We start from the raw sequence: 21,716 nt of genomic DNA, 5'->3' as shown, positions 1-21,716 counted from the left end.
GATATCCCCATGCAAGTTTGGCTTTGGAGCGGTGTTAGGTATACGGGAGGCACATGGGATATATCTGTAGGCCGGAAATGGAGGCCGAAGTGGTGGAATTAAGGTACAAAGAATTTAATCATGAGTTTATTAGTATAGTGTAAATTGTATTAATTTGTACATCTTGAAAAATAGTAAACGACCTCGATAAATTATGAAATTTGACAAGAGGCATGTATATGTGATTCTAGACAACTTTTGTGTTTTAACTTTTTATTAAAAAGATCGATTAGAACTTATAATCGGATGATCTTAGATATTATAGTTTTGATTCATTTTAGCAATGCAAATTTTAGAGGCTGTTTTAACCCATGAAATGAGCTCATTTTTGTTGGTTTCGCATAAAATGAAGTAAAACATTATTCTGCACACTTCTTGTGTTTTGAACTTTTTTGAAAAAAATCATCTTAGGGCAGTTTTTGTTCATTTTCAGCTTCAGATTTTTCGATTGAATTTCATCTATGTTTTTCTCTCAACTTGTTCAGTTTCTGTTAAATTCATTCGTGCTATCTTTTAGGAAATTTGATTCTGTATAACTTTCGTTCTTTGAATTTTGGTCAATTCGAATTATTTAAGCATGAAACGGTGCATTTTTATACTTCTTCAATAAGTTACTTATGATTAAATTAAACTAACTTTATTTTTTTGCAGAATGGTGGGTCTTACTAACTTTTTTATGCAGGGCTGACCCACCATATTTTTATTTATATTTTGTTTATTTTATAATCAATTTATATTTCATTGTGTACGGACAAGAAACTAAATGCCACCGTATCTCGGGAAACTACCCATTCGTCTCGGTGCGGTTGGAACTACTTGTCTTGTCCCGTAACAAGAATTAAATGTATTTTTGTTTGTGTCTGGTGGACACGTGGGTGTTAAATCTTGTACTCAAGTCAGTATACCTGTATACTGACCCGTTTTGTCTCTTGGCAACTCGGGTGCGTTCTGTTTGAACGCAGCCGAGCTTCCTTTGCAGGATTAGTTGAGGCTATGGTGGTAACAAGAAATAACTATGATCGTAGGACATGTCGTTTGGACTTCTTTTGTTTTCTTAAGCCTAGAGTTGATATTAGTTTATGTATTTATTATTTTTTTTTATGACTTTAGTATTGGAATAATTTGGCATGGTTTGTAACCGTACTTTATTTAAGTTATTTTGACTAGTTGTTGCTACCTTAATATTGAGGTATTGGTTAGTTATGAGATTATGGTGGATGGTTTGATTGGTGTTTAGTTTTTTTTGTTTCACCCCTAAGATTTGGATGATGGAATATTGATTGGGGTTTAATCCTAATTTAATATTTAATTGTCCAAATTTTGGGGCGTGACAGTTTGATATCAGAGCTCTAGGTTACCTTAGACTTGTGAGAGTTTAGGTTATCCTCGGATTGGGAAAACATGGATTAGCTGGTTTAGGTTAGTGGTTGAATTTATTCTAGGTATTTATGAACGAATTCTTCTTATGTGTTTAACTTGAAGGTGATGGCTGGAAGGTATAATTTGAGAAGCGTTGAGCCTAATGGCACTGGGAAAGAAACAATTTCTAACGCGGCGGCAGCGGCAGCGGCGGCGACGGCTACTACTAGGGCAACGACGACTGCTACCGAGGCAACCAATACGGTGCAGGTTAATGTAGGGGAGATGATGGCTCCATTACTTCAGGTTGTGCAGAATAATAATCAAAGTCAGCAAGGAGATCCATTTGCGAAGAGAAACAAAGATTTTGGTTCTTTGGGAGGTCAAAAATTCTCTGGAGATGGAGGACCCATCGCAGCTGACGCTTGGGTTCAAAAATGTGAGATGGTGTTTGGTTGTATGCAGCTCACTGAGATCCAAAAACAGGAGTTGGTGACACATCAGCTTAAGGAAGCCGCCCTATTTTGGTGGAACTCGTGGAAGGAGGGTATAGATTTAACAACTTCGACTTGGGCAGATTTCAAGACTCGTTTTGACTGCAAGTTTGTTCCTGTTGCTATTCGGTCTCAACTGAGTGATGAATTTTTGAAATTGACTCAAGAGGGTAGAACAGTGATCGAGTATCTCACCAAGTTTAATGAGTTGTCTCGTTATGCCCCTTACTTAGTCGACACGCAAGAGAAGAAGAATGAGAAGTTTATTAAGGGATTGAATCATTACCTGTCTAAGTCTCGTATTCCCTTTGATGTTGAACCGTTTGATAGAGTTCTTGACTTGGCATTGAAATATGAGGAAAATGAGAAGCAGTTTAAAGAAGGGAAGGCCAAGGTCGGAGAGACTTCTAGAGGGAGTCACTTACAGCAGCGGGATAGGAACAGATACCGCCCTATGATCAAACACATAGGGGTCAGCAGTTTCAGAGGCCACAACAACAGGGTAGTTAGGGAAATTTTAGACCTCAGGGCAATTTCCAGCCCCAGTGGCACTATTATCAGAGAAAGGGTGGTCCATGTCCACAGGGTTATCAAGGACAGCGGCAGCAAGTGCCACAGTTGGGTTATCGTCCTCCCGTACCTCAGTTAGAGGGACCCCCACCTATCAGACTAGTAGCACCTCAACCGATTAATAGAAAGTGTTTTGGGTGTCAGCAGTTGGGGCATGTAATCAAGGGTTGCCCTCAGAGACACCAGGCGCGACAGGGTCAAGCAGCTCCAGTCAGGGCATTTGCAGTGATGCCAGGAACTGACAAAGTGCAAGGTACTTTTAATCTCTTTCAAGAACCCATTAAAGTGCTTTTTGATACTGGTGCCTCTCATTCTTTTATATCTAGACAGTTTGTAGAAAGAGAACATATTGTAACTACCTCATTATCTAGACCTATTCGTGTTAAGACCCCTTTAGGAAGGGCAGTTACTCTTTGTGAGATGTGTAAAGATTTTGAGATTGACTTTGCGGGCAAAGTCTTATATGTGGACCTAATTGTGTTAGGGTTTGAGGGGTGTGTAATTATTTTGGGTATGGATTGGCTGCGAAAACACTTTGTGACTCTAGATTGTGCTAGAAAGACTGTAAATATAGATATTCCTGGTATGCCACGGCTTACCCACACTTCTAGCGATGGAGAAGAGTCGGTGATGACGAGTTTTCTGTGCTCAGTAGAAATCCCTAAGCAGGTTATTAGTGAGGTAGATGTGGTGCGCGAGTTTGAGGATGTATTTTAGGAGATACCTGGACCTCCTCCTCGACAGGTAATAGAATTTCACATTGACTTAGTGTCGAGAACTGCACCAATTTCTAAGGCAGCATACAAAATGGCGCCTAAAGAGCTTGTGGAGATGAAGAAGCAGCTGGAAGAGATACTTCAGAAAAGGTTCATTCGTTCAAGTAACTCCCTGTGGGGAGCACCCGCGATCTTTGTCTCCAAGAAAGATGGCACTCTCTGTATGTGCATAGATTACAGAGAGCTAAACAAGGTGACTATCAAGAACAAGTATCCGCTACCTAGAATTGATGACTTGTTTGATCAGTTGAAGGAGGTAGCCATGTTCTCTTAGTTTGATCTCAGAACGGGTCACCATCAGATGGGTGTGTCAAAGGAAAGTATATCGCTTACTGCTTTTCGAACCCGGTATGGGTTGTACGAATTTCCTATAATGCCTTTTGGTTTGACCAATGCTCCTGCCTATTTCATGGACTTGATGAAAATAATTTTTCAACCGTGTCTAGATAAGTTTGTGATTATCTTCATAGATGATATCCTGGTGTATTCTAAGAATGAGAAGGAACACAGAGAACACTTGAAAGTTGTATTGCAGACTTTAAGGGAGCAATAATTATACGCTAAGTTTAGTAAGTGTCACTTTTGAGAGAAAGAAGTTTGATTTTTCGGGCATGTTGTGTCAAATCAGAGAATAGCGGTAGATCCTGAGAAAGTTGTTACAGTCAAAGAATGGAAGCAGCCTACGAACCCTACAAAGGTAAGAAATTTTTTAGGACTAGCAGGTTATTACAGGAGATTTATAGAGAAGTTTGCCACTATTGCAGTACCCATGACCAAGTTGACCCACAAGAATGTGAAGTTTGTATGGACAGATGATTGTGAGAAAGCTTTCCAAGAGTTAAAGCAGCGGTTGACTACAGCACCAGTGTTAACTATACCAGTACAAGGGGAAAAGTTAGTAGTGTTTACTGATGCAAGTGTAACTGGGTTGGGATGTGTGTTGATGCAATATCAAAAGGTTTTATCTTATGTTTCTTGACAGTTAAAACCTCATGGGAGACGATACCCTACTCATGACTTAGAGTTGGCAGCAGTTGTTTTTGCGTTGAAAGTGTGGTGACGCTACTTGTTTAGGGAGCACTTTGAGTTGTACACAGATCACAAGAGCCTCAAATATCTCTTTTCTCAAAAAGAGTTGAACATGAGGCAATAGAAGTGGGTTGAATTCATCAGTAGTTATGATTTCGAGGTCCTTTACCACCCGGGGAAAGGAAATGTGGTCACTGATGCACTTAGTCGACAACGTGGGATTATAGCTTCTTTGATGATTCAAGAATGGAAGTCCTTAGAGTTAATTTTGATGCATGATGTTCAACCAATAGAGAGTGCTGAGAGGGCATACATTGGTAGTTTGACCATGCAGCCGATTTTACTGAGTAAAGTTCATCAGATGCAGAATTTAGATGGGTTTCTAGTCAGCAAGCTCAGTAACCTTGTAGTGGATTTGATCGATGGTTGTCCTAATGATTGGTCTGTGGACTCAGATGGGGGATTGCGATTCAAGGGTAGGTTGTGTGTACCTAACATTGTTGAATTGAGGAAAGAGATTATGGATGATGCCCATAAGTCCCGATATATTATTCACCCTGGTGGGACTAAAATGTATCATGACTTGAAGAGGATGTTTGGTGGGAAGGTATAAAGAAAGGAGTAGGAGCATATGTTTCTCGATGTTATGTATGCCAACAGGTTAAGGCAGAACACCAACGACCGTTTGGACTTTTGCAGCCTCTCGAGATCCCTACTTGGAAATGGGAGTACATCTCTATGGACTTCGTGGATAGATTGTCGCGGTCTAAGTGAGGCAACGAATCTATTTGGGTGATAGTGGATCAACTCACCAAGTCTGCTCATTTTATTCCTATTAGTGTTCACCGAACTACGGATAAACTAGCTAGGCTATATATTCGAGAGGTGGTGGGACTTCATGACGCACCAGTTTCTATAGTTTCGGATCGTGATCCGTTGTTTATGGCAGAGTTTTGGGAGAGTTTTCAACATGCTTTGGGTGCTAGGTTAGACTTGAGCACGGCTTATCATCCTCAAACAGATAAGCAAACTGAGCGGGTAAATTAGATCTTGGAGGATATGTTGAGAGCTTGTGTCCTCAATCGTGGTGGTAGTTGGGAAGAATACTTGCCATTGGTGGAGTTTGCTTATAATAATAGTTATCAGTCCAGTATCAGGATGGCACCTTTTGAGGCTTTGTATGAGAGGCCATATCGATCACCTGCTTATTGAATGGAGGTAGGAGATGCGCCATTGTTGGAGACAGAGTTGGTGAGAGAGACCACAGAGAAGGTAAACATTATTCGGGAATGTATTAAGACTGCACAAAGCCGTCAAAAGAGTTACGCTGATAGAAAACGTAAGGGGGTTGAGTTGAATGTTAGAGATTTTGTGTTTTTGAAGGATTCACCGATAAAAGGTATCATGCGGTTCGGAAAGAAGGGAAAGTTGACACCTAGATTTGTGGGACCATACGAGATCACTGAGATGATTGGTAATGTGGCTTACAAATTAGCTCTACCACCTGCTTTAGCTATGATTCACAACGTGTTCCATGTATCTTTATTACGGAAGTGTGCGCAAGATCCTTCCCAAGTAGTATCACCAGAGGTGTTGGAGATCAGTGATAATTTAACGTATGTGGTGCGACCGGTTACTATTCTAGACCGGGATGTAAAACAGTTGCAGAGCAAGAAAGTGAACTTGGTTAAAGTGCAATGGAGCGAGGATGAGAATGATATCACTTGGGAATTAGAAGAGAAAGTTCGGCGTATGCACCCGAAACTTTTTGCTTAGTACTCTCTCCTATCGAATCTCAGGACGAGATTCTTTTGAGGTATGTATATTGTAGTGACCCTAATTTTTTCGTAAGACTTATTTATTATTACTTTATTTTATGTTTGGCTTTGTTAATTGTGTGGATTCATGAGAATTTATTGTGGTAATTAATTAATTTAATGTGTTATTTAATTAATTTATTAATCCATATATTTATATTTGTTATATAAAAAAAAAAAAGAGGTGTTATCTATCTATCTATCTATACTATTATAAAGTGAACACCCCTTATGGTGTCTCGAAGCTTTTGTTTCTTATGTTGCCACGTGTCTACTTTTTTATTTGAAATAAAAAAAAATTAGATAGATGAGAGGAGGGGATTTGAACCTTAGACTTATGTCAAATGAATAAGACTCTTATCATTTAACTAGCATACAATATATGATAAATGTTTTATTTTATTTATATTTATTAGAATTGCACACGCATCGCGTGTGGCAACCGCTAGTATATATATATATATTTAATCTTATATTTATATTTATATATATTGCAATTATGTTATTTTATATAATATAATAATATATAATAGTCAAATTAGATTAGAATAGGGATTAAGTTTAGAAGTTAGAAGAAAGAAAACAAAACCAAAAAGAGTGGTGCTGTGTGCGGCTGTGCAAGCCGAGAGAGAAAGAGAGAGAGAGAGTAATCAAGAAAAAAGAGACGGTCCTGCGCTGTGTATGTAAGAGAGACGGCAAGAGAGAAAGAGATGAGAGGGAAGAAAAAGAAGAGATTAGGGTTTTGTTTTGGTGACTCCATTAATTCTCCAAACACTTCTTTGATCTTCAAAAAAATATTGTGAGTACAAAACTCACTTCCCTTGATTTATGTTTAATTCGTTGTTTTTATTTATTTATTTTTATTTATTTGATGTTAGTTTGATTTTGTATTTATATAAAGATGATAGATTGATTTTAATTATTCTGATTAGTTATGTATGTAAGGTGTAGGATTTTTAGATGATTGATTGATTTTAATTATTTTGATTAGTTGTGTATGTAAAGTTTAGGGTTTTTAGATGATTGATTGATTTTAATTATTTTGATTAGGTGTGTATGCAAGGTTTAGAGTTTTTATATGGATTTATTTTATGGTTGTAATCACACTCATAGATATATTAAATTAAAATAAATTAGGAACTCATAGATAAATTTCTTGCACTCCACCATAACTCCATGAATTGTTGTTTTATTTGAGTGTTGGTGAGAAAGAGTGTATGAAAAAAAAAAAAAAGTGAGGATTATGAGATTTATTTGAATACTTTAGACTTAATATTGTTATATTTATTCTCATGAGTGAGATGTTGTGTATATAATATTGTTGCCTCGTTCTCATGAATAGACGAGTGTTTTGATTTACGCACGTACGTATATGCTAACCATTCGGAGAATGTGAGTCAAACTCGGGACGATATTCCCGTGCAAGTTTGGCTTCAGAGTGGTGTTAGGTATACGGGAGGCACACGGGATATATGTTTAGGCCGGAAATGGAGGCCGAAGTGGTGGAATTAAGGTACAAAGAATTTAATCATGAGTTTATTAGTATAGTGTGAATTGTATTGATTTGTACATCTTGAAAAAATAGTAAACGAACTTGATAAATTATGAAATTTGAGAAGAGACATGTATATGTGATTCTAGACAACTTTTGTTTTTTAACTTTTTATTAAAAAAATCGATTAGAACTTATAATCGAATGATCTTAGATATTATAGCTTTGATTTATTTTAGCAATGCAGATTTTAGAGGCTGTTTTAACCCACAAAACGAGCTCATTTTTATTGGTTTCGCGTTAAATGAAGTAAAACATTATTCTATACATTTTTCGTGTTTTGAAATTTTTCGAAAAAAATCATCTTAAGGCAGCTTTTGTTCATGTTCAGCTTCAGATTTTTCGATTGAATACCGTCTATGTTTTTCTCTCAACCTGTTCAGTTTCTGTTAAATTCGTTCGCATTATCTTTTAGGAAATTTGATTCTGTACAACTTTCGTTCTTTGAATTTTGGTCAATTCGAATTATTTAAGCACGAAATGGTGCATTTTTATACTTCTTCAGCAAGTTACTTACGATTAAATTATACTAATTTTATTTTTTTGCAGGATGGTGGGTCTTACTAACTTTTTTATGCAGGGCTAGCCCACCATATTTTTATTTCTATTTTGTTTATTTTATAATCAATTTATATTTCATTGTGTACGGACAAAAAATTAAATGCCACCGTATCTTGGGAAACTACCCATTGGTCTCGGTGCGGTTGGAACTACTTGTCTTGTCCCATAATAAGAATAAAATGTATTTTGTTTGTGTCTGATGGACACATGGGTGTTAGATCTTGTACTCAAACCAGTATACCTGTATACTAACCCGTTTTGTCTCTTGGCAACTCGGGTGCGTTCTGTTTGAGCGCAGCCGAATTTCCTTAGTTGAGACTATGGTGGTGACAAGAAATAACTATGATCGTAGGACATGTCGTTTGGACTTCTTTTATTTTCTTGAGTTTAGGGTTGATTTTAGTTTATGTATTTTTTTTTTTTATGACTTTAGTATTGGAATAATTTGGCATGGTTTGTAACCTTACTTTATTTAAGTTGTTTTGACTAGTTGTTGCTACCTTAATGTTGAGGTATTGGTTGGTTATGAGATTATGGTGGATGGTTTGATTAGCGTTTAGTTTTTTTTGTTTCACCCCTAGGATTTGGATGATGGAATATTTATTGGGGTTTAGTCCTAATTTAATTGTCCAAATTTTGGGACGTGACATTATTTAAGCCAAAAAAATGTATTTTTTTATTTTAATTTGTTTAATTGACAATTGAGATAAAAACAATTAATAGAATCCATTATATTTGACAACTGTTAAAAAAAATTAGGAGAAATTACTCATAAATCCCATATTGAGCAATGTTGCTCTATCTAGTCCTGAGTGTTTTTTTGTAAACCATTTAGTCCTTTTTATTTTGGTATGGTATCTTTGTTTGTTATATTGTATCTTCCAATTACTGATTTGCCCATATTGTGATTTAATTTTTGATTTTGTCCTGCTGTTGGGTAAGGTATGTTGTAACATTTCTTTTTTGTAGGTGGTGTTTAGTGGACTGTGTGAGTAGATTTTGATGTTAACCAATTGGTGTTTACTTTCTTACGTTGGCTTTGCTTCTCTTCCATTACTTTTGTAGGTTGGGTGTAGTGTTGGTCAAAACAGAAAATTAACAACAAACAACAGATTTTCAATTTCCAACCCATGAATTATTAACTACAATTACCACATCACTAACATCAAGCGTCCCTCACTCACATTAACAAACAACGAACAGGCCCACCATAAGACAACAATAAAAGCGTAAGCACACCCTCCCATATGGTTTACTCAACATAAGACACCAACCTACATCACAACAAAACCACAACATAATAATGGTAATAGCAAGAATAACAAGTACACATAACTCCATCTCGTATTTGCCATTGACACACCTCAACAAACATTACATAATTCAACATCACCATATCGTACAACGCAATCAACACTACTAAAACATATACATTTCAACCTAATCCACATCGCACCAAAACCTAGGCCTATATTACAAATCCAAAAAATACACACCTAGTCCCATGTTTTTCGACAATGTTCTGCGGCGACAGTGATGTATAAATGTCATTTTCATTGACGTTGAATTGACGGAATGGTAATCCCACACAACATCACGCTGAACAAACCGTATTACTATGAAGGAGAGACGTAGATCAATGTTAATTTGGGCAACTAGGGTATACCAATTTACTCAACTGTTAATTTGGGAATAAACATCAACATTAACAAACTAAACACAAATCATAGCAAACAAACTCCACAAATTGTTGCAACGTGGGAATCAAAATCTAAAACGTTCCATATTCACTGTTACAGCTTCGAACGCTCATTGGGGACACCAGCAAAACATTACAGTTCGTCGTTGGGTATTTTGGTAAATTGAACATCAATAATATCCCCTATTTATCCTCCCTTCTTGAACCCCACACGCATAAAATATGGGCTTCAAAGTCTTTCAAATACAAATGGGACCTCTCAGTCCTTCAAAAAAAACACAGAACTTAATGGTTTAACATTCTCAAATTTGAGATTTAGTTCTCATTTGGGAACATACTTTTTTAGTAACTTTTTGACTTTTTGCTAAAATATAATATAAAAAAAACTAGTATGTTTGTGATGACTTTTTGATTTTTTTTGTATGGGTTGTTGATTTTTTAATTTTTTTAGTGACTTTTTGATTTTTGAACTAAAAAAATCACTTGCCAAACGAGGCTTTAATAGTGCTTTACCCAAAAATTTACTTATTTTCTTAATACTTTTATCTTTTGTTAAAAAAAAATATTTGTATTAAAAAAGTTTATTATTTAAGCCCTTGTAATTTAGGAGGATATAAAAAATAAATTTATAAAAATTAAAACCAAAAATAAAAAAATATAAATATGTATTTTTTCGATTAGTAATTTAAATACATATATTTAATATCATATTTTATTTAAACTAATAATATTATGACCCATGGCAATACAACCCGAATAAAAAGTTCATCTTTACATGATTCTTTAGTCCTGATTTTTAATTTTTCAACCTTGAAAAACTCACTTTCCCACTTAGATAAAGTGCAAAAAAAATTAACCCTCCATTTTTTTTGCTCCGCAACAGTGCTCTGCTCCTCTTGTAGTAGTAGTAGTATTCCCAAATCCCAACTGAACAACGCAACCAACCCCCATTTTTGGGCATTCTGACCCAAACCCACATTCAATCTCTCCCTACATTCCCTCAAATCTCTTGAAAATCCAACCCTCCCTCTTGATTTCTTCATTCTCTCTGTTTATTTTGGATCTTTTTTTAACAGACCCATGAGAAAATCCCTTGTTTTTCTCACTTTCTTGCCTTTGTTTGTCATTTCTGTTCTTCAATTCCAAGCTCATGCTGCACCTGCAGGTGACAATTCTCTCTCTCTCTCTCTCTCTCTCTCTCTCTGTATGTGTGTATGTATTTGTTGATCTATATACATTGATTCTGATTTTTCAGGACCCTTGATCAAGCACTTGTCTTCTATTCTCAAATGGACTAGGTCTGCCTCCAAAACACCCCATTCAGGCAAGTCCAATTCATAATTCATGCTTTCCATTATTCAACCTGTGTTTTATATGAACATTTTTAACTGATGATCAAACAACAAATATGCACACACATACACATATCTATCTATCTATGTATATATATATATATATACATGAATGGACCACAGTCTAATTTTGTTCACATACTATCAAAGTGTGGGAACAGAACACAAATTTTGATTGGTTCAAACAATAGCATTGACAAATTTATTAGATGGATCAACATACTTTTAGATGAGGGCTCACAATTTTGGACCTGGGTGCTCCCAATGTTTCGAAAATCCCATGAAGATTATTTTCGAATTGTATAAATTCACCTCTTAAGATTTTTTTGAGGAAATTTAATACTGTATCCTTTAGATTTTTTTAATTTATTTATATAAATATTAAGTGGTATGGTAGGCTTTAGTGTACTCTTTTTCTTCTTTTTTTTTCGCATATGCATTTGCCCCAGAAGATAGAATCATGCATCCATCCCTGTATGTATATACAATTCTCTCATGTTTTGATGGTACACAGATGGAAATGTCCTTCAATTTGAGAATGGGTACCTAGTTGAAACTGTTGTGGACGGAAATGAGCTTGGAGTTGTGCCATACAAAATCCGTGTCTCAGAGGACGGTGAGCTCTACGCTGTTGATGAAGTTAATAGCAACATTGTTCGGATTACTCCGCCATTGTCTCGATGTAAGCTTGTTCCTTTCTCTTGCTATGTTCACCAATTGATAATTGGATGTTTCCACTATTGTCATAGTACACCCAGTTTGATTGCATAGAAAATTGAAAGAAAGGGAATAAGAACAGGTTTTCTTTCTTTTGTGCAGTGTTGTTTTCTTTTTGAAAAATGAATACTAACCTTTGACAAACCCATTAATAGGAAAGTTGATTGCAGGTTTTTGTTTCCTCGAGTTTTGAATGTTGAATATGTTAAAATTCAAAAACTTTTGACCCATTTTCTTTCATTTGTTTTCTTAGTAACCAGACTGAGGGTAGTCTTTGATAATTTATTTGCCAATAGTATGATGAATTGAATGGAAATTATATGCCTTGTGGATTTAAAAAAATTTTTTGGTTTTCATTTAAATTTGGCTTTTTATTTGCTTAGCGTTTACTGTTGCAGATAGCAGGGCAAGGTTGATCGCTGGGTCATTCCAAGGTTACACAGGACATGTAGATGGAAAGCCGATTGATGCTCGTTTTAATCATCCAAAGGGTGTAACCATGGATGATAAAGGGAATTTATATGTTGCTGACACCTCAAATTTTGCAATCAGGAAAATAGGAGAAGGAGGTACATGTGATTTATGCCAGTTTACATGTGATTTATGCCAGTTCTCTTGGATAATAGTAGCTTGAAGATCATTTAATTCTGTGGTTCAGATTCACATGCAGACATTAGTCTGAAAAACCCAAAATGAAATCGCAATGTGTATCTTCATCAGAGTATATAGTTGAAGTAGAATGTTATTACACAGAATAGTCAATTAAAATGAGACAATGCATCTGGAAGTGTTTTTGGAATTAATAGCTTTGGTTGCAAAGACATCACAGATAATATGCCAAAGCTACTCTAAAAATTGTTTGCAGGTGTGACAACAATTGCTGGAGGCAAATCAAATGTAGCTGGTTACAGGGATGGTCCGAGTGAGGGTGCTATGTTCTCAACTGACTTTGATGTGATATATGTTCGCCCTACCTGTTCGTTACTAGTTATTGATAGAGGGAATGCTGCTCTTCGACAAATCTCTCTTAACCAAGACGATTGTGGTTACCAGAACAGTTCAATTTCTGCCACAGGTTATAATTAGAAACCCATTCAATTTGTTTGATACATTGTTACATTTTTTTGAAACAGCAGCATTCTCTTTTGCTTTACTGTGCATAAACACTATGATGTGATTGACATGTATACAAGTGTAATCTACTGTTCTCTTATCTGAGGAAAGACCTCTGTAGGTGAAGTGAAACAAAAGGATACGCATATAGATGCAAGATTATTATCATTGCTCACCAAGATATACCTTGTAGGAACCACTTAGTTCTTGTACCTGTAAAAAGAGAAGTGAGCGATGACAGCTTAGTTCTAGTACCTGCAAAAACAGAAGTAATTACATTGAAGGTGGGCTGTAGAGTTAAGAGGAAGATGTTTGTTAGTGGGAAGGTTCGGTCTTGATTAGAATTAAAAAAAAATAACAAAACCATATGCTGACTATGGGTGAAGCTTGAGGCAATGATGTTGAGATAATTTGTGTCTAGTGACTTTGAATTGAGAGTCAGTGCTGTAAGGAGAAAAAGGATCTGAAAAACTTATTTAGGTATCTTACAAAGACTTGATTTTGTTTTGCTTTATGTTTAGCTCCACTGAATGGGCTTAAAGGAATGACTGCACTTTGTGTGTGCCTGCCTAGGACATAGACTTCATCATTATGAGTATCACCTACTTGGCATCCCCTAGGAGTCAGGAATCTACGCCATCCCATGACCGTGGTGGTCAAGAAATATTCCTCTTGTGCATTTGCAACTTGCAAATTATAAATGATTGATGTAACCCATGGACTTACAATGGAAAGGAAGGTTCTTTGAGGATTTTCTTATTGCTAGTATCCTCTACAAGAAAATGGTTTATTGACATAAATTTCTCATATGTAGTTTTGAAGAATTGGTGACTACACAAATGGTTTTGTTTACCTTTGGGCATTCTTGAATGCAAGTTGACCACGTAAGAATTCACAAATGAAGCCAACTATTTTAACATATTGTGCTGGTTATCAAATTGATTTCCCCGCTTTATACGTTGACATTGTTTTGAATGAAACAAAAAATATTTTGGTCATTTGTTTTTGTGTGTGTGTTCATTTTGTTGTAGTTAAAATGAATAAGCCAAGTCTGGGCATGCTTAAAGCAAGCAGGTTGTTTACCTTTTCTTCTTCCAAGACTGGATGAGTCATGGTTTGTTCACCTTTACAATGTCATCCCCTCGTCTATTTGGGAAGTATGCAAGGAATTTGGTATAATTTTTGTTAAAGCTTTTGAAAATATCAAGTTCTGGTCGTAACACTAGAGATGTGATCCCTTTAACCAAAGGGTTCTGTAATGGTCCCTTATAACTAGAGCTACTAGTATCTGAAACAACCAGTTTAACTTGTACCCAAAAACAAAAAGTACAAGAAAGTATCTGAAACTGCAAGTTAAAGTTACACAGTAATCCCTTGATGACGCTTGATATTGTCAAATAAAGTATATCAAACTTGGTATGGGTCCACGGTTGTTTCAATTGTTTCTGAAATTCTTCACTTGGGTGCTGTAAACATGTTTTTTTTCCCCCTCTGGGATGTGAACATGTGGAGTGCTCTCTATAGTTGATTGAATAACGGTTATGTCCCCTCGATACGTTCTCTAGCACTTTTTTTTTTTTTTTGTCTGATTAAAAAAAAATCTTTATGATACTTGATATTGTTAAGAGAAGTATACCTGGGTGCTACGATCCATGTTTGTGTGTGCACTTCCATGAAAAGAAAATAAATTAAGGTGGTGTTTGGCAACAATTTTTTTTGGGTTTTTTTTTTTTTTTTTCCACTAAAAGACAATTTTTTTGCAAAACCAAAAAAAACAAATCCAAACAAAACATCACATCAAACCCCATAATCATTTCACTTTTTCTCTCACAAATATCACATCCAACCACAAAAAAACCCAACTATCTTCCCAAACACCAAAAAAAATTTATCCAATAATATCCTACAATTAAAAAAACCTACATAAAAACCCACTTCCCAAACACCGACTAAGTTGCAATCAATCAGTATATATTGCTTTGTCAATGACAATGAGAAATTTGCAAACCCTGATTCTGATGCGTCATTTTTTAATTTAGTTTCAATTTCAGATTTCATTACCTGCTTAAATTTGATATACCTTATTGCTTCTCTTGGCAGATGTCTTTATGGTTATTGGTGCTGTCTTGATAGGATACACTTCATGCATGCTTCAACAAGGATTCGGACCTTCTTTTTCCTCGAAGGTGGTAATACAATTATTTTGCGGTTTCACTTCTGACAGGAAGACAAACAGAAATTTATAGTCTACTTATACCATTCTGACCAATTGATTGTAAGATAAGAAATATCTTCATTTTCCTCCATCATCTTGCAACAAAATGCAACAAGTTTGCAAACTATCATAAAAGTTGTTACTCATCTTTCTCCTTCTACCAGGCAGATTCATGGACCATATATGGGAAGCTTTTTGCTTCTACGATTGTAGTATTATCATAGTTCTTTGATTTGGCAATGAAAGGTCAAATCACCTAATTTTTTGTTGCCCTCGGAGGAGATGTTCACGTCAGATATTTTATGAAGGGTTAAATAGAGTCCCCAAAATATGCACTTTGTTTCATTTTGGTCTCAATATTTCAGTTGTGTCAATTTGTGTATATTTAAATTCAAGCGCTGTTTCTCTCCAAATTTGTGTCCAAATTTTATTCAATTTTGGACAAAAAACACCTCTGTTTCCTTTATAAAATGTTGACAGAAACGGCATTGGGACCATTTAATCAAAAATTGGATAAATTGGGGGCTAAATTGACACAATTGAAATATACCAGTAACCAAAATAACATGGAACGAATACTTTAGGGATGAATAGTGTAATGAACTCTTTATAAATGCTCTTTCTTTCATTTGCTGAATCGGTGTCATTGACAGGTGCAGAAACATCCACCTGAAAGTGAATATCAAGACTACTTGAGCAACGAGAAACCCACACCTGTTGTGGAACCCGTAAAAGAGGAACAAGAAGCCGGGTGGCCTTCTTTTGGAAGGCTCATAATTGATCTATCCAAGCTTGCACTCGAAGCATTGGCTAGCGTCTTCTTTTACTTCATTCCCTTCCGTTCCAAATCCAAGGGCTCCAAGGGTGTCCTCACTCCATTGAAAAATTCTCTCATAATGCCTGAAGATGAAGCCGAACCTAAAGCCCCGGTAGTTCAAAAGCAGAGAACTCCCACTCCTCTTTCTGAAACCCGACAAGCCCATACTGCAATTGCTGGTGATAAATATTCAGAAATGAAGGCCCCTAAGATGAGATCAACCAGTTTCAAAGATCCTTCTTTGTCGAGCAAACACAGATCTTCAAGAAGGCAAGAACATGAAGAGTTCTGTGGATCTGGGGAGGTCCCTCCTTTTGGCCAACATAGGTCTAAGAGCCACAAAGAAAGAACAAAGCATCGCCAACGGGATAAAAATGGAGAGATAGTTTATGGAGCAGTCGGGGTGGAACAGAAACCCAAACCCGTTGAGACGAGAACAGTGAATTATGATGATCCAAAGTTTGACCATTACAGTATGAGGAACAAGTATGGGAACTCATTTCGTTATGATTAGGCCACGATTTTTTGTTGACTACTCGTTCATGTTTCTTCTTGCATTGTGGTATGTAACTGAACCGACTTTGGAAGTGAGGACTTGCTCTGTACGTTGTAGCCAAACAAGAACTTGGGTTTTTGTCTATTATCTGTATTTTGGATTCAGGGTATTGTTGATAGAATGAAAGTTGTCTGGATTTTGGGATAATCTTATGAGAAACACCTTTTTCTTCAATGTATGAATGATTTTATATCAGTTTTAGTGTGGATTGTGTTAATGCTTAGATGTTTCATTTTGCTTGGTTTGGGAAGTAGGTTGGCTTTTTGGCTTTTTGGCTTTTTTGGCTATTTTAGCCTGGGCTAAAAAGCTTAGTTTGGGAAGGGCTTTTTGGCTTTTTGGCTTTTTTGACTTTTTTTGTGAGAGAAGAATGTAATGATTATAGGTTGGATGTGATGTTTTGTTTGTTATGGCTAAAATAGCCTATTTTGTTTTTTGTGGTTAAAATAGCCAAAAAAGCCTGAAAATCAACTTGCCAAACAGAGGCTAAAATTCGTGAGTTGGCAAGAGCAGTGCTATGATGGAGCAGAATTAAGGTTGAAAATTTCTATTATTTTTTTTGAAAGTAAAAAAGAAAAATATAGAAAATAAAAGAATGGTGATTCATTTCAATCTTCATAATTTATCAGTCTGCTGTAATCTCTGGTAGATGATTAGAGAAAGCTTCGGCTGTCACTCAAATGCAAGCATATTATTACTTTTGTTTTTTTTCTTTTTTCAAGGGTCCTCCATTTGAATGGGAGACTTCAAAAAATCTTAGCATAGGATAGAGGCTTTAGAGCATTTAAAATTTATATTCATTTTTATTTATTTCATATCATGATTTGAATTAGTTTGAATCATTTTAACTTTATTAAATGAAAGTTTAATATAATTATATTAAACTTTTAGAACTAATTATATTTTTTTCAAATCGGTGATTTTTTTTTTTAACAAATCTTAGAAAGGTGATTGTAACGTTCCATTTATTTGAGCAAAAATATTTTTTTTTATTTTTTTGGTATTTGATATAATAGAAAATGAAAATCTAATGGAAAACATTTTGCATAATTAATGAAAAATAAGTCTCTTTAGACAAAAAATATTTTTTATTTTTAAAAGATGCAAAATATTTTTCAAACTAAAATTTTTGTAACGCCCTCAAAATATTATACAACTCAACCATTCATAAGGTCTGGAGACATAATAGAAATGTTATACTTTCATTCATCAGAGTCAATATTACAAAAGATATCACATGTATTACACTTTCATAAATATCTATCTTGAAACCATAGTATGTAATTCTAGTTTAGAATAATAAAATAAATACTCTAAGGGTTTACATATTTTCCAAGTAATCACTTGGCTACAACAAAAGAGAGAGTCAGAAGCTATTTACAACTAAAGCCGTCGGCTTAAAAAAAAAACATATAAACACAAAAATGAAATCACAAAAGCAGAGCCTTTAGCCTCTAAGCCTCCCAAGTTATGTCCTTGGAGGTGGCATGTCACTTGTACCTGAAAATGGTTTTCCAAGTAGAGTAAGCCAAAGCCCAGTAGAGATATACTAAACCATATATGAGAATTAACTAAAATATGAGCATCAGATAAATGTGCAACATTCTTAACCAACATATATTCTTTTCAAGGTCATTCAACATAGATAGCCAATATCTCAATTCATTTCCATTCTTCCATTCCGAGTAAATCAATTAACCAAATTCATTATTATCAAAGCAACCAATATGAAACTACAACTCAATGGTTCACAATTCATTACATTCATCAATCCAACACTTCTATTTCTTGCCATTTTAAGGAACCACGTCCGAGGGAACCGGCACCCATAAATATATAAGATTTCAGGACTTTCACCCTGAACACTCCGGCCAACTTAATTATCAATGGAGTCCATCCCCTATCTCCTCCCAAACAATGGAGTACATCCTCTATCTCATCCCAAACAAAGATATATATACAATGTATTTAAACACTTTGTCATATATAATGACTAATCAAAACACATATGCAATGGTTTAATCAAACCGTCATATTCAATGACATAATTCAATTGATTAGTTTCAATCATCCTAATTCTCATGCAGTTTCTACAATAATCATAACTATCCTCCATCAATAGCCCAAAACAGATATATCTAAACAGATAAATAAATCTATCAACAAATAATTTATCAAATTCCATAGGTGTGTGATTTATCAAACCAAACTACACCATTCAATCACATTTCCCCTAATTTCATAATTCCCAAACCAATTTCATTATTGACATAAATAGTTATTTCAACTCAACTTAGGGCAAAATTTCCCATTTTTCCAAAATAACAACCCATAGGTCCAAATCTCACCACTTCAACAATAAAGAACCTCATACACAAACCCCCAAGGTTACTTTGTAAATCAACATGAAAAACCCCCTTTAGTTTAGAACCTAAACCTTAACTTTTAACAAAATCTTCCCAAGTCCCACCATTTATACAAAATGACAAATATCTAGGTTAAAGCTCATATTAAAAAATAAAATATCCCTACCTCAAGCTTACATGAGAGAGAAGAGAGAAAGCTCAAAAGTCGATGGCGACGAAACCACGTTTTGCCTCGATCAAAACGAAACCCTTGACAAGCTCTACACTTTATCTCAAAGGAGCAAGGTGAAAAGATCACTCTAAGTGAGTAGATCTAGAGATTTAAGTGAAAAAGTTGAGTTTTAGAGAGAGAAGAAAGGAATCACAGTTTAAGAGGAAAAAGGGAAGGAAAATCATGGGAGAAAAAATGGTTTGGGCCTATTTATAGTAATGAGGAAAAGCCCTAAGGTCAAATAAAATAATAGGCCCAAAACCCCCCTTAGATAGGGCTCATTTGGACATCAAAAATCTGGAAAAAAAAAACACGCAGGGGTCGACCCTTAGATAGGAGGGGGTCGACCGTATCTTCCAGCAACCAACACACAGACATAAGAGGATCGACCATCTCCCAGTCTGGTGTTTACCCTATCTTCCAGCAACTAACACACTGTCACGACCCAAACCCGGCCCTACGGGTTTAGCACCGTAACCGGCCAGTAATCCGAGATTACCGAAGGCCTGCTTAACAGAAATACAGTAAAACAGAGTACAGGGCCTGGCGGAAACCAATACAGTAAATAAATAGTGTCCATTGAGCTGTGACAGTCTGTATGCAAAAAGGCTTTCCATGCATTCATACATAAACGGTACAGAACAGTATGAACAATATTCACACCCATTCAAACTAGGGACTCAACCCTACATAACAGTGCAGAAAACATTCCGTCTGTACAAAACAGTACGGTCTATACAAAATTTACAGTCACACAGTACAGGGACCTAATCCCTGTATAACAGTACAGTAAACAGTCAGTCTATACAGAACAGTTAGACAGTACAGAAGACAGGCGGGGGAAACAACCAAAACACCCCCAAGCCATAGCATGGCAACTCGGAACCTCGCAGTGAGGCGCAAAGGCTGGCTTGACAAAACTGGAGTAACCCTGACGCTCCTAGCTCCGATCTGGTGCCTGTACACCTACATATATATATGAGCAGTGAGCTAAAGCCCAGTGAATAACATAAAGCGTAAAGAGGTTTAGGATGAATGTCCTTACAGTAATGAAAACAGTTCAATTCAATCAGTATTTCATTCGTTCAGTACAGTAAACAGTCATATGTGGTACATCCATTAGCATAACAGTAACAGTAGGTCTTGAAAGACCGAACAGTAATTATGGCCATCAGTCAGTAAACAGTAGTGGCTCCACGAGGGAACCAACAGAGATCTCTGTAACAGTAACAGTAACAGTAAACCGTAGATACTAAGGATGCCACAGTACAGTTCAGAAATAAAGGACATACATTCATTCAGTAATACCAGTTCAGTAAACAGTTCAGTTCAGTATTCAAAAAAATATCAGTTGAACATATCTTTACACAATTGTTACTCACAGAGTTCTGGGCTACAGTATGCTAGAGCGTGTCTCCCCAGTTGCCAACCCTACACAGTTCACAGGTTGAACACACTAAGCTACACAGTTGGGAAATCTCATAACTTAATCCCTAATTTGCCTTGGTGTGTTCTACAATGATATCCTCATCAAGATGCCTTAAACTAGGCCTAAGAATGCCTAGGATGGGATGAGGATGCAAAAATACACTTAGAAAATATTTCGCAAAGTTTGCTGAAAATAGGAGCCTCGCTCGAGCGAGACTTTCTACGCTCGAGCGTAAGTCCAAAATCAAAGGCTTCGCTCGAGCGAGGAATCCTTCGCTCGAGCGGTCTGCAAAACAGTAAAAGTACTGGATGCTGAAATTTTACGCGCGATCGTCGCTCGATGGTCGCTCGAGCGGAGCCCTGGACAAAGGTGCTCGCTCGAGCGGGGAATCCTTCGCTCGAGCGAGGAAGCCAAATCTGGAATTTCCAGATCTGCCTCCCAAGCTCAAACCAAGCATTCAACCACTCCAAACTCGACCTCTTTGGCCCAAATTCTGGAAAACATCATTAAATTCAATGTATAACAAGTTTCAAAGCTCAATTTATGAATTCAAGCCCCAAAGGTGAGTCAATTAAAACCACATTCAAACCCATTTTCAAGAACAGCATTCAAACATGTCATGCATGAGTTTTAAACCAAATTAAAGCTCCAAAGCTTGATCAAAGGAGCTCATTTCTTTTCAAATCAGATGGAAACATGGTCTATAACAATAATATGAGCATGCATGCACTAATGTCCATGTAATCAACCTCAAAATGCAACAATACCAACATGCATGCAAGAAATGATCTTCAATCCATCATTAATGAACCAAATCATGACTTAGCTCTACAAATTAACATGAATCATGCAAGAATGAACTCAAGAACAGCAACAAGAAGATGGATGTCCTACCTTAGTCTTGTAGAATTAGGAGTGAGGGAGCTCAAATATGCAAATACACTTCAATTACCAAGCAATTCTACCAAGTTCCAAGCAATGCAAGATGAAACTCACTCTCTCCCTCTCAAGGTCGGCTAAAGCAAGGAAAATGGCTGATCAAAATGT

The 21,716-nt window shown here is 36.1% G+C and overlaps 2 protein-coding genes across 2 annotated transcripts; both read left to right on the top strand.

Annotated features, from left to right (window-relative positions):
• Positions 1 to 1,524: 1,524 nt before the first annotated feature.
• LOC145796277 (uncharacterized) lies at positions 1,525 to 3,179 on the top strand. The gene is made up of 3 exons (XM_082881352.1): positions 1,525 to 2,514; positions 2,610 to 2,708; positions 2,793 to 3,179. The coding sequence occupies exons 1-3, from the start codon at positions 1,525 to 1,527 to the stop codon at positions 3,177 to 3,179; spliced, it is 1,476 nt and encodes a 491-aa protein (XP_082737478.1).
• A 7,435-nt stretch (positions 3,180 to 10,614) lies between these two features.
• Positions 10,615 to 16,861, top strand: LOC114271855 (uncharacterized). The gene is made up of 7 exons (XM_028213497.2): positions 10,615 to 11,061; positions 11,152 to 11,220; positions 11,763 to 11,930; positions 12,364 to 12,534; positions 12,831 to 13,040; positions 15,179 to 15,264; positions 15,947 to 16,861. Exons 1-7 carry the CDS (start codon positions 10,977 to 10,979, stop codon positions 16,622 to 16,624), a joined length of 1,467 nt encoding a protein of 488 aa, XP_028069298.1. The 5' UTR covers positions 10,615 to 10,976; the 3' UTR covers positions 16,625 to 16,861.
• The last annotated feature ends 4,855 nt before the right edge of the window (positions 16,862 to 21,716 follow it).

This window comes from Camellia sinensis, chromosome 7 (genome assembly GCF_055761805.1).
Source record: "Camellia sinensis isolate YWXY chromosome 7, ASM5576180v1, whole genome shotgun sequence".
In the NCBI taxonomy this organism is placed as follows: domain Eukaryota; kingdom Viridiplantae; phylum Streptophyta; class Magnoliopsida; order Ericales; family Theaceae; genus Camellia; species Camellia sinensis.
Note: the sequence above shows the minus strand (reverse complement) of the source record. Positions and strands in the feature narration are given on the sequence as shown.

Coding starts and splice junctions, on each gene's coding strand:
- LOC145796277 (XM_082881352.1), top strand. CDS start 1,525: ATGGCTGGAAGGTATAATTTGAGAAGCGTTGAGCCTAATGGCACTGGG. Junction 2,515..2,609: donor GCAGCAAGTGCCACAGTTGG/GTTATCGTCCTC, acceptor GGGTGTCAGCAG/TTGGGGCATGTAATCAAGGG. Junction 2,709..2,792: donor TGATGCCAGGAACTGACAAA/GTGCAAGGTACT, acceptor ATATCTAGACAG/TTTGTAGAAAGAGAACATAT.
- LOC114271855 (XM_028213497.2), top strand. CDS start 10,977: ATGAGAAAATCCCTTGTTTTTCTCACTTTCTTGCCTTTGTTTGTCATT. Junction 11,931..12,363: donor TACTCCGCCATTGTCTCGAT/GTAAGCTTGTTC, acceptor TTACTGTTGCAG/ATAGCAGGGCAAGGTTGATC. Junction 15,265..15,946: donor GACCTTCTTTTTCCTCGAAG/GTGGTAATACAA, acceptor TGTCATTGACAG/GTGCAGAAACATCCACCTGA.